General features: G+C 46.2%; 1 protein-coding gene across 1 annotated transcript in view; it reads left to right on the top strand.

The window, feature by feature from the left end:
- Positions 1 to 1843: 1843 nt before the first annotated feature.
- SRGAP3 (SLIT-ROBO Rho GTPase activating protein 3) overlaps positions 1844 to 12518 on the top strand; it is a 468362-nt gene continuing 457687 nt past the window's right edge. Inside the window, exon 1 of the mRNA XM_086939226.1 lies at positions 1844 to 2316. Coding sequence (XP_086795352.1) covers positions 2259 to 2316 — 58 coding nt within the window. The 5' untranslated portion in view covers positions 1844 to 2258. The remainder of the gene's footprint in view (positions 2317 to 12518) is intronic.

Below are 12518 nucleotides of genomic sequence, written 5' to 3'. Positions count from 1 at the left end.
GGAAACAAGCTTCCGAGGACCGGTTTCTGGCATTTCAGCCGTCTTCAGCCCGGCTTGCTTGGATCCAGTGGCAAAGTGAGCAAGGGACTCATGTCTGAGCATACCCTGCCAACTTATGGCGAACAAAGCGGTACAAAAGGGGGTGGTGATGGACGGAGCATGGCTTGGCAGTTCGGGCTGGACTGTTCCCATGAGGTACAGGGTCAGACTGACTTGCATATGGCCACGTCCGAACTGGGGTGGCAGAGTGGGCTTAAAAACGGTGATGGATTCAACCCAGATCTGTTGACTGGGTGTGAGTGTTTGATTGGTTCAGATGCTCCGTCCATCACCACCCCCTTTTGTACCGCTTTGCTCGCCATAAGTTGGCAGGGTATGCTCAGACGTGAGTCCCTTGCTTACTTTGCCACTGGATTCAAGCAAGCCGGGCTGAAAACGGCTGAAATGCCAGAAACCGGTCCTCGGAAGCTTGTTTCCGGTCCAAGGAAGGCATGGCTTGGCAGTTCGGGATGGACTGTTCCCATGAGGCACAGGGTCAGACTGATTTGCATATGGCCATGTCTGAACTGGGGTGGCAGAGTGGGCTAAAGAACGATTCAACCCAGATCCTTTGACTGGGTGTGAGTGTTTGATTGGTTCAGATGCTCCGTCCATCACCACCCCCTTTTGTACCACAAACTAATTCTAGTCACGAAGAGGTGAATATGGTGTCATATGCGTAAACACACTAAAGAAGAACTAATGTGTGCGTTTGTATACACTTTGGTGTGTTCTGCTGTGTGTATTTTTTCTTCTTTATCATTGTTATGTATCGGCTGGGTGTTTGTGCATATGTGTGCATATCTCCTACTGTACTACTGAGTTTGCTTGAATGCACCTGCGCTTTTATCACTGTATATTTGTGGTGTTTTCACAGTACGTACACTTGTGGCTGGCGTGGGTGCACGTGTGCCGTCGGTGTGTGTTCGTGCAGGACTGTGTGCGAGGTTAATGTGTGGTGCTCGTGTGCTCCCTCGTATCTGTCAATACGTTTGTGTGCGTGCGTATCTGATGCTTGTTGTGTGTGGTACCATATTTCCACCTCCCCTGACAGGGAGTTCTTACTGTTCCTGCGGGCTACAATGTGTCAGTTGTTACACAATCCGGGGGGAGGAGCCTAGACGTGCTCTGAGCTCCCTCGATTCCACCCTGCAGCAGAGGGAGAAGGAGGGAAGGGCAGAGGACGGGGAGGGAAAAAAAGCAGAGAGCGGAAGGAGAGAGAAAACGGAAAGAGAGAATAAAGCAAACACCACCGCCTCCTGGCCGGCAGCAGGCTCTGAGTGAATGCAGACCCGCACACACACACACACACACACGCATCCGAGCCAGGAAACTCGCGCCTGGCATCCCTGAGCCCGGCCAGAGCCTGCAGGAGCGGTGCAGCGGGAGCGAAGAGCATGTGCAGCGACCCCCCTGCAACCTGATCTGCCGCTGGAGAGCAGCCAGGCCAGCAGGCAGGAGCGTCCTCGCCCTCCCGGGGGTCTGGTGCAGAGGGGGGGCTGCCTAAGCTGCTCCTCTCGGCCGGCGTCTTGCTGCTTCTTGGAGCCTGCTGGTTGCAGTTCAACCGCCTGGCTGAGGAGCTCTTGGCTTGCAGGTGGCTTCTTGCTTTTTTGTGCCTGACAAGGGGGAGGAGGCAGGGACTCCCGGATTCTGCTGCTGGTCTGTGGTTTCTCCCCTTCCCCTTCTTTTGCAAATGAAGGGGGCTCTCCCCGGATCAGGAGCAGAGGGGCAGGGGCTGGGCAATCTCCGCAGTGGAGCGAAAGAGACGAGCTGGGAAGGGGCAGTGCCGGAGTGAGCCCTCTCCAGTCAGCAGGGCAGTGAAACAGGGCAGGGGGCAAGGGGAGGCCCTGGACCTGCCCTTCACTGGAGCCTCTGTCCCAAGGAGCTGCCCTCCCTAGAGCTGCCCATCTGAGGGGCCAACCACTCCTGGAGATACCCTCCACCCCCGAGGCTATCCTCCCTGGACCCCCGCATCCTTGGAGACACCATTCTCTGGAGCTGTCCACCCTTTGGAGATACCCACTGACCCCTGGAAATACCCCACCTGGATTGTGCCACCCTTGGAGTTACCTACCCCTGGAGCCCCCATCTCTGCACTGGAACACGAAACAGGCCCCCCTGGAGCTACTGGTACAGTGGTACCCCCAGGAGCCACCCGCCTCTGCGCAGGAACAGGGGGCACCCCTGGGATCTGAGGGCCGACAGACCCCGGCCAGAAGATGTCCCGGTTCAAGAAAGACAAAGAGATCATTGCAGATTATGAAGCCCAAATCAAAGGTCAGTGCGCCCTGCTACCCCCCTCCAGCCGACCCCTCCCCCCCGTGTGCTCTGGTTTCGCCATCTCCCCCTCCCTCCATCAGATGAGGGGCAGGGTAGGCTGCTGCCTGCTGGATCCCAGCATCGGTGCAGTGCCAGGGGCCGGTAAGGCACGGAGCTCACGCCATGGGCAGTAAAACCTGCATTGCAGCTGTGTGTGAGGGCAATTACGTTGGCTCGGAATTCCTGAAATGTGCGCTGCCGCTGACAGGGGCCTGTCACCCCTAGACACGCATGATAGATGAGGCTTTCTCCCGGTAAAATCAGATGCAATCCCCTAGGCTGCCGGGGTGGAAATATATGTTGGGCACCCTCCCAGCACAGCAGTGACAATGCATGTAATAGTGTTCCGCCCACTGACGCATACACTGAGTGCACACGTCCATATTAAGGCTGATATGTAAATACGTAAATTTATAAGTTATTTTACTCAGTTTTCTCTCCCCTGCGCAGCGGTGACTCTAAATATTGTATTTTACCCATCACTTTTGCACATTTTTCCATGCACTTTTTTTTATGAATCGGCACCTCGCTTAGGTTAAAGAAGAAGTGTATACGTGATTATTTCACGATATAATTAATGAGGTGCACGTGTGACATTCACATGGGCTCATATGGGCACTGTTTATCCACACGCAGTTAGCACAGGCTGCTAATTGCCCCTCTTTGCGCATGCGCAGTGCTCGCGGCAGCGGAGAGGAGGGCGGGGGGGGGGGGGACGCGCGTGCAGCTGCGCAAGGTGTTTCCTCTCGCGCCCGGGGCGCGAGGCTGCAGCACCTCTGGGGCTCTGTCCATGAAGGATTCCTCTTCCAAGGCCCCTTTCGGGTCTTCTCTGCAGGCGCAGGTGGGAAGAAACCGCTGCAGGGTTTATCCTTGCTAGAGTTAGGAACACGCTTCAGATACGTGCACGGTCAATAGAAGACACTTGATTTCGAGTGAAGGATTCATAATTTGGCTATAAAAACGAAATGTATATATATATAGAGAGAGATTAACTGTGCTGCAACATAACACAAACAATGAAAACAACTTTTCTACAGTCAATGACGCACTTACGCTTTTACTCAGGGCACACATTTTAATATAGAGTAGAGGTGAGCGAGCCAAGAAGTTAACAGGGAGAGCCGAGCCAAGGGTCTGGCGCGGCTGCTGCACGAGCCGAGCCCTGAAAATGTTTCCTATGTAACTTACATCACAAGCATCAGGTAAAATATGATAACGTCTCATCAAAATTAAAAAAAAGGTGTATTTCTTTGCATGTGTAAACTTTGACATTAATACATCACATCCTGAACAAACATATTTGGAAGCCCTTTCATACACCAATATGAAGAAAAAGGAGTCTTGGTGAAATAAAATATTTTCCTAAGATCATTCAATTTCAGCAAGGAAGCCACACTGTATCCAGGTTTTCTGGTTTCACTTTGTACAAATCAACCACTAAAGTTGTCTCGCTTTTTTTTATTATATTAAGCCTTTGTTTTTAGGTCTCACCTAGTCAAGGCTTGCGCTGTCTCTTTGAGACATGCTGTGTTCAGGATATGGGCTTTAAGCTCCGCCCATTACCCCCCCCCCCCCCCCTCACCATGTATTTTATTGGATCCTTTGATGGTCTTTTGGAAATGGTTTCTTTTCATTAGTTAATTTGTTTAGTAGTCCCTCCTTGGTACTTCCTTTCCTCCTTTTGTAACCTCCCATAAGGACTACCCAGTTACATGTCTTGTTGCTCAGTATATTTAATTTACTGTTTGTGAGCACTATTTTTTAAAATGACTTTCTCCTAGCTACTTCTCAACCCGCCCTATTTTCCTGACTCAGCGCAGTACCTGATCATGGACACCGCAAATTTGTATTTTAAAGATGATCCCTCCCCTCCCTGCTTCACGGCCAGCCGCCGCAATTTATGCTTGGTAGAACTTTTAAATTAGTTAGTTTCTTTTTAACCGACCCCACACCTTTCTTTAGCTTTGCACAGTGCTGCACACCTGCACGCACTATGCTGCTTCACAGCCGGCCCCCATGCTTCATACTTGCTCACACTTTTACATTAGTTTCTTTAACCCCTTCCGCGCTTACCTGCCGTGCGCTCATGACGAGCTGAGCTCGTCATGTAACACGGTATTTACAAAACCGCCACGCACAGTGGGAAAAGCCGCCGCAGCGATGCGGTTAAGTGACCACGCGCCTTAGTTTTGCATGGCGTGGCACTCCTGCATGCAATACGCCCTGGTGAGCACAGCACGCTGTGCATTATTAACAAAACATGGTGACCGCACGGTTGTCTTTTGTTTTATTTGCAGCCAGTACAAGTCATCTGGTTTATCAACATACCCGTCCTATTTTCCAGACTCAAGTGCGGCGATCAATGATAGACGTCGCCATACTTTCTCTTTTAAAGACACTCCCTCCCTGCTTTACGGCCGACCGCTGCGCTTCATGCTTGGTAAAAGTTTGACATTACTTGCTTTATCTTTAAGCAACTGTAACCCTTAACTTTTAATCACTAACACAGTGTAAGTGCGAGACGCTGTGCTTTCTTTTTTATAAACACATCCTCCCTGCTGCAGTTTCAGGAAGGTGCATATTTCCCTCAAGCTTCTTAAGTTAAAAACATTTACATTGCAGCGTCAATAGCTCTAACCCTAAAAAATGCGAGACCTATTGCATTGCAAATGCTTGTTACCTTTTTGCACTTTTTCCTGCAGGTTTTATACAGTGCAATCTTGACCCGTAGATAATATCATAAAAGGCCACATTTTTAGGCATGGGGAGATTCAATGATTACCCCAGAGTCCCAGGTTGTGGAACCTAAGCCGATACTCAAATCTGGTTTTCAAGTTCCATAATTGGCAGCTCTAGCTGTAATGTCTTATCCTGTGTATAGCAAGAGTAGCAGGCAGAAGCCATGTGAAGGCTCGGTTTGTAGTGGGCTTAAGGCTCCAACAGGACCTAGAGCTGAGCCAGAGCTAGGCTTCAGGCCCGAGCTCTTCAGTGGCTCACCTACCTCTAATATAGAGGCTTTTTGCCTCCAAGGTGCCTCTATACTTCCTGGGTTTTCCTTTTCCAATCTTTGTCTCAGATAACAACAACTACCAGAATGCTTTACTGTGCTTATTGAAGGGCAAGCACTGGACGCTTGCTTTGATGTGGTTGCTTAGACTGAACAAGCGCCTATAAGTCCCAGAATGCATTGGTTAATTTAAGTAAGTGCAACGGTTTGTTGAATAAATTCCAGGGCCTGGAAAAAACGAGTGCCTCAAGACTACAATTCAGAGAATGAATTAATTTATTATTAGTGTCATTAGGTTGACATAAACTGATACTACAGCTCCCAAGATGCATCTGTTTTCTAAACGATGTCCCAGGATGGCAAACATGATGCCGTGTCTATCCAGCAAATGACTGCCCTGGACTAGAAATATTGTCATCCAATTGGTCAGGTGGAATAACTCCAATGCTGGGCATGTATCTTGTTGACATTGAGCCAATTGGCTCGCTCGACAGGCTTCAGTTAGTGAAGTTGTGCATCACAAGTCTGTTCATTCCTTCTTTCATTCTGGACCGCTGCAGTTAGTTATTTTCTCACCTCCATAAGTCTGTCAAAATCAGATGCCATGTGATTTCAGGGTCCCAAAAAGTAGTTCTTCTTTTTCCTTGACAATAGTACATATGTCCTTTAATAAGGATCAAGAACTTACACATACTGATGTACACTGATTTCCGAGGAACACATGGAGAGCTCTCCTATTTACCAGGGCTCTGTCTGAGTGGTGTATCCAGTCCAGGTACTTCCTCTGCATTTCTGGAGTTGCAGTCCTCATTTTATAATGGGACCAAACAGGACTACAAGTACCAGAATTCATAGAGAAAAAAGAATATTGAGCGGCTTAATGAAGCACGCATGGAACTAGGAAACTTTAGAGCTGTGTACATGCATTGCTGCTAAGTAGACTAGTGTTGTGTTGCAAATCAACTAGAATATGGCACCTGGTATGGATTTTACTGGTTATAAAAAACTTTAGTATCTAAATATGTACCAGCTCAAATTGAATGCCTTTATTTTCCCGCTCTGGGAATTCTGAAACTTGTAGTCTTGGTTTAGGTTACCTTGACACTTTGGGTCATCACACCTGAAAAAGATTCGTGAAAGAACAGTCCAGGGCACAGATTATATCAACTTTGTAGTGGTGCAAAAATAGAGTGAAACAACTTTAGAGTAGTTTACTGCTTATGCCACAAAACACACACATTTAAATCCAGTCCATATTACAGGAAGATTTTTGTACCGCTGCAAAAATAGTGAAAATAGATTGTACCACAATTGCTAAGCATATAATACGCTTTTCTACATTTCCTATTAAGTAAACACAAAACACATCAAATCAGTTTGCCTCATGTTTTGACTTAGTGAACATTTTTTGTTTAACGCTTCACTATTTAAGCAGCAAAAGTCAATCAATCATTCAATCAGGGGTTTATAAAGCGCGCTACTCACCTGCGAGGGTCTCAAGGCGCTGGGGAGGGGGGTGCAGCTCCGGATCAGTCGACTAGTGGAAAAGTGGTGCACATGCAATTGCATTTTTGCAACAGTGTAAGGTTTTTGTAGTGTAGCCTCAGGAATGGAAAATTGTGTCCTCATGGCATGAGATCATATAATGCCCGTAGTCAAACTTGACAAGGATCTTCTTTCATGGATGAAGGGTTACCAGAGTACTCCAACTCAGGCACCAGTGCTTGTTTTTTCCAGTCTCGTGCTTTCAAACAAATCAGTGCATTCTGGGAAGCTATACTCTTGGCTCAGTTCAACAGGCCTAACACTCAGAAAGCAATGCTTTGAGAAAAGAATGCGTAAGACTGGAAAATGTGTGTGCTGGTGACATGAAGTCATCTGGTGACTCTAGGCTGGCATCAACACGCCAATGCTTGTCTAAGAATGCAGAGTTCATATGTTCCCCTCTTCAAGAGCGCTCATTTAGTCCATGCCTTTCCATTCTGATATGTGTAGCCCTACATTTTCAGTAGGATAAGAAGGAACTGTGCTCAGAGCTCTCAAGTTTCCAAGTTTCATGCATGAGTAATCACCCAGTCCAGATTTTTTTCTTTGCACCCTGGGATGTGTAGTTATGATTTTTAAAAGAATATACCTGACAAATTCCAGAATGCAAATTAAAATATGGATTGGGGAAGCCTCTCACACTTGGATCTGGTAAACTTGAGTGGTTTATACACAAGGAAAACATTCTGGCCTAAAAGAATTACTCCTAAGTAGAATCAGGAACCCTGAGAGCTAGAGGAAGAGGAGAGACCTCCTATGAGGAGTTGGAAAGGAAGGGTATTAGCTCTGTTGTGAACGAGATTGGAGTAGGGTCAAAAAGCAAGAGACTGGAACTAATATAACTCCTGAAGGAGCATATTGTAAGGGTTCAATGGGCTCCTCAGGACTCTTGTGCGAATGGGGTCACCACATGGCTCCATGTCACTGGGAAAATCAGTTTTCCATTCCTGGATTTTGATTTAATATATTATTGTTATCAGGTGTGTTGGTCCAATGGGCTCAGTTAATATGAGCCACGACTATAACTCCAAGACTTCATTAAAAGTAAAGTCCAGAAATGGAAAAGTGGTGTCCCAGTGACATGGAGCCATTTTGTCACCCTAGGTGTGATGCACCTGCTGCGCCACTGATAGCTACACCACTGCAATATTTCTTGTGTCTTTATAATGCGGGCACACCCACAATCACAGCTCATACAAAATGCTGCTTCAAGGCTTCTTTTTCACAGCCTTCACCCAAGAGCACATGGGACTCCAGTCCAGCAATTGGCCCATTTGCAACCTCTTACTAGCAGGACAATGTTAAAGGCACTGATAGATCAAATGGAATGGTGCACCAGGAAAATATTCAGCTTCAAATGATATTCCAAACGATGTATCTCAAAATATCACATTTTATTTCATATTTATTTTTAAACGATCGTAGTATCATTTCATGACAGAAGAACACAAGTCGTTCAGTCAACGAGTTTCGTTAAAAAAATAAATTCTTGAACTTCCTCAGGGCTCTTGATTATCACTCGAAGTCAATAGTGCACTTAGGGCTTCTAAACATCCAACATTTTTCTAAATGCTCCAATCCTCATTTGTTCGTAAATTAGTATTCCTACCAGTGATCCATATTTGACTGGGGAAACGTGTACCCAATATTCCGAATGCTAAGAAAGGGGGAATGTGTTTCCTTACAATAAGCCTGAAATATTCACATCGCCTTCCACAGGGTTCCGACGATTCAAACAAACTACAATTCCACCTCTTCGCGAGGTGGAATTGTAGTGTATTTGAGCCGTGGAAGTTTTATTGGAGCCCTAAGTTCACTATTGACTTTGAGTGATAATCAAGAGCCCTGAGGAAGTTCAAAAATGTCTTTTTTGAACAAAACGCATTGGCTGAACGAATTGTGTATTTATGTCATGAAATAATACTAAGATTGTTTAAGAAGAAATATGAAATAAAATTTGCTATTTTCAGATGCATCGTTTGGAATATCATTTGAAGCTGGATATTTTCCTGGTGCACCATTCCATTTTAACTATCAGTTTCTATCTGCGGAGCAGCTGTACCAATCAACGGCAGGTACAGGAATTTAAGTGCACAGGACCATGATTTTCCTTAACGTGGAATTAGGTGCAGGATCTAAGGTCCGCCGTTGTTTCTTCAATGTTAAAGGCACTTTGCATTGTCCACAGAGTCTCTCAAGGAAAAGGAAAGCAATACCTACAGGTTAAATTCAAGTAATACAAACCAAAGACGACACTGCGTTCCAGGCATGTTCCACTTATCATCATACAACCTTACCATAGGAAATCCGTAGGAGGCACTGCTTTCTCAGTACCAGCCGCTAAGCTCTGGAACTCACTACCAGCCAACAATAGAAGCACCCAGGAGCATGTACACTTTCAAAGACAGTTGAAAACAGGGCTATTTCTAGATAACGACACCACCCCAGAGCTCAGAACCAGATGCCAGAAAACAGTTGCACCCTCATGCGGAATCCTCAGTTTAGAGCACACAGATAGGAAACGACCCAACCAGCAAACTGCTTTGTTAATCTATGAAATGTTGGACTATGATTCGCTGTGGCATTATATAATCATGCACTTGCATATATGGCAGTTGTGGCCAGGGCCACTGGATATGGTAGTTGTGGCCAGGGCCACTGGAATTATGGGGCAGAGGAGGACATATTTAAGCGTCAGAGTTGAGTAGATAATGCGGCAAGAAAAGGGCACATTATGCAATAAAACGCAGCACATTTTATGATAGTATCACTTCTTTATTTTGTCATTTTTACACTTGTTAACACTGTCTGGGCATTGGTTGCAGCTTGTTAGTACGAGTAGAGCACCCAAATACAGCATTAAACAACAGAAAAGTGACCAGTCAAGCTTTGCAAAAGGCCTGCCACTGCTCAGCAACATGTGTCACTGCATTTTTAGTAACTTTTGAACCATTTGAGCTAGAACTATTTTTTTATTAAACTCTGCAGATAATGCAGCAGATGATGGAGTATATGGCAAAAGTCTGAAATCTATAATCATGCAAAGAATGGAGCGGCCACACAATCGCATGATTACAGTGGCCCTGGTTATGGCAAAAAACTAACTCTAAGTCCATAATACCCTGTGGGCAGCAACAAATTGTAACTTCTACCTCTTAAATTCACATAAGACACATCTGCTATGAAGGCTGAAAAATTACCGGCATTGTTCAGCCAAAAAAAACAAATATCACCAAAAGAGCAGGCACAGAAGAACGGAAGAGATCTGACACACACTGCTGGATAATTCGAAAGGACTTTAATATAGTCCACCACTATAAGTCCAAAATATCTATACACTCTGACCGCTTCTTGACATCTCACAAAGACGCTCAGATATGGGATGACTATAACAATGCCCATCCCAACAGACCCCTCCACTTCCCTCTCCCTCCAACCATGCCAGCTCAGGGCCACAATTATGCATAAAATCTCAGAGTATACAGCCCCGTGCAGTTACCAGCTAAGCAGACTATATCATATGTAATGCAAGGGACTTGCAGAGCTGCTGTTCAAAGCTAACCGCGTACTGAAAACCATGACTGCGCGTCTGTCTCGCACACGTCATCATCCACCACACCGCTATGCCCTGCGTCCCATAACATGATAACCGCACTTGAGTGGTTATCCCGCACAACATGGAAACACTTCCCACATGGGATCAAAACAAAGACAACACCCTCCCAACTATACACCCTACAGAGTGTGGTGTGCTACCCATGTAGGCCAGCGCTTTAGCATTCATCATAGGGGTTATAAGCGCTATAAAAATTACGGCAATACATTATAATTAAGGCTCCCTGTTTTCCGTTTTTACGGATTTTTACAGATAAATACACAGACGGAAAACAATATGTTTTCTGTCTGCATTTATATTTAAAAGTGGATAAATACAGAAAATTGTGCTTCTTTCAAGTAATTCTCCGTGCAGTCTTTAAAGAATTACAGGCCAGAAGCTGAGCAGATGGACAGCAAGGGAAAAAAAAACAGGATGAAATTTCTTTAAATAACAGAATATGTCAACATACATTTATGGTATAATGCTAGTATTTACCAGTGGATGTACCGGTATGTAATATTTGGCAGCTTAAATAGCTAAAAAAACAACAGACATCATAGTATCAGTGCACGTCTATCAGTTAAAATGTACAGTTTTACAACTTCATCCATACGAACAACACAAAATAAATATGGATAAATACAGATAAAATGGCCAAAACAGAAATAAGGATAAATACAGACTGAAATGGCCCAAAAATAAATACCATAAAAGCTTGAGGCCTAACTATAATGCAAAAACAGTTGAACTACAGGTCCCGGAATGCTAAGCGCTACGAGTCCCGGAATGCAAAGCGCTACTGGCAAAAGGCAAAGGTTGTCGTAAGGTGTCACGCATGAGTCAGACAAAAATAAATACCATAAAAGCGGGAGGCCTAACTATAATGCAAAAACAGTTGAACTACAGGTCCCGGAATGCTAAGCGCTAAGAGTCCCGGAATGCAAAGGCTACTGGCAAAAGGCAAAGGTTGTCGTAAGGTGTCACGCATGAGTCACACATGGAGTCCCTTGGCAGGACTGACTCGGGGTTCCTCATGAGAGCAGAAACCGCGTCCGCCCTCAGAGGCCAGGAATAATTCTGGTTTGATTTTCAAAGTACTTGTGGTTTCTTAAAACGCGAGCTGGCGCCGCCGGAGCAGCGTCCTTCACAGGGCCTTGATTGGGGTGTGATCGGCCTTGCGCAAGGCTGACTGCAGATGCAGGGTCCCGGCTGGGGGGCCGCGCTGTCCTGCATCCTGTTGTGGGATAAACGCGCAGCACGTGCTCGGCGGAGGCCTCTCCAGGGCGCACGTCGTTCCTCATTAAGGCTCGTTTGGACTCTGCCAGTTGCACTTGGACGGAGATCCGTCGGTCCCTGGACGCGGTGGTCGCGGTGATGCCGTCAGGAGCCGCAGCAGATGGGGCTGTGATTGATGACTGGCCCCGTGGGGGAGCGGGGTCGTGTTTATTTTTGGGCGCTGGGCGGCCTCTCTGATTTCCCAATCTCCCTGCCACCGTTCACTACACATATTGTTTTGTTTTGGTGTCTGTGACCGTCATAATCACGTTATGATGGTTTGGGGGAAAATATTGGGGGTGGGGGTAAATGTGCCAGGAACCCCGTTGGATGGAGCCGAAAAACTGTCCAGAGGCGCTAAGCTACTATGACCCATATGTGGCCGCTCTTTGACCCCCATGTCACGTGTGACCCATTGACCCAATCATGCCTGTTAAGCCTGGTGCACATTGATTGAGGTTGTGATTTTTGAGCCCATACATGTTTCCATTAAAAGCAAAACTACAAGTCCCATAATTCAATTGTGTGTTGGCTAAAAAGCCAGGACCACTTGACCAGCATTGACTGGGGGCCACTAAGCAGCTTTTCACCCATTGGTGATGCCTTCGACAGCCATGATATGGTGCAGGTGGTCAATAACCTAAAATCCTCTGGTACATTTCCGCTCCTTGGATTCTTCATAAAGTTCAAGCCTCGGTATGCAGTCAACAATATTTTGCATTCTGGAGCGTACGT

The sequence above is a fragment of the Lissotriton vulgaris genome, chromosome 9 (assembly GCF_964263255.1).
Source record: "Lissotriton vulgaris chromosome 9, aLisVul1.2, whole genome shotgun sequence".
NCBI classification, from domain to species: domain Eukaryota; kingdom Metazoa; phylum Chordata; class Amphibia; order Caudata; family Salamandridae; genus Lissotriton; species Lissotriton vulgaris.
The sequence above is the reverse complement of the archived record's forward strand: the minus strand, read 5'-3'. Positions and strand labels throughout refer to the sequence as shown.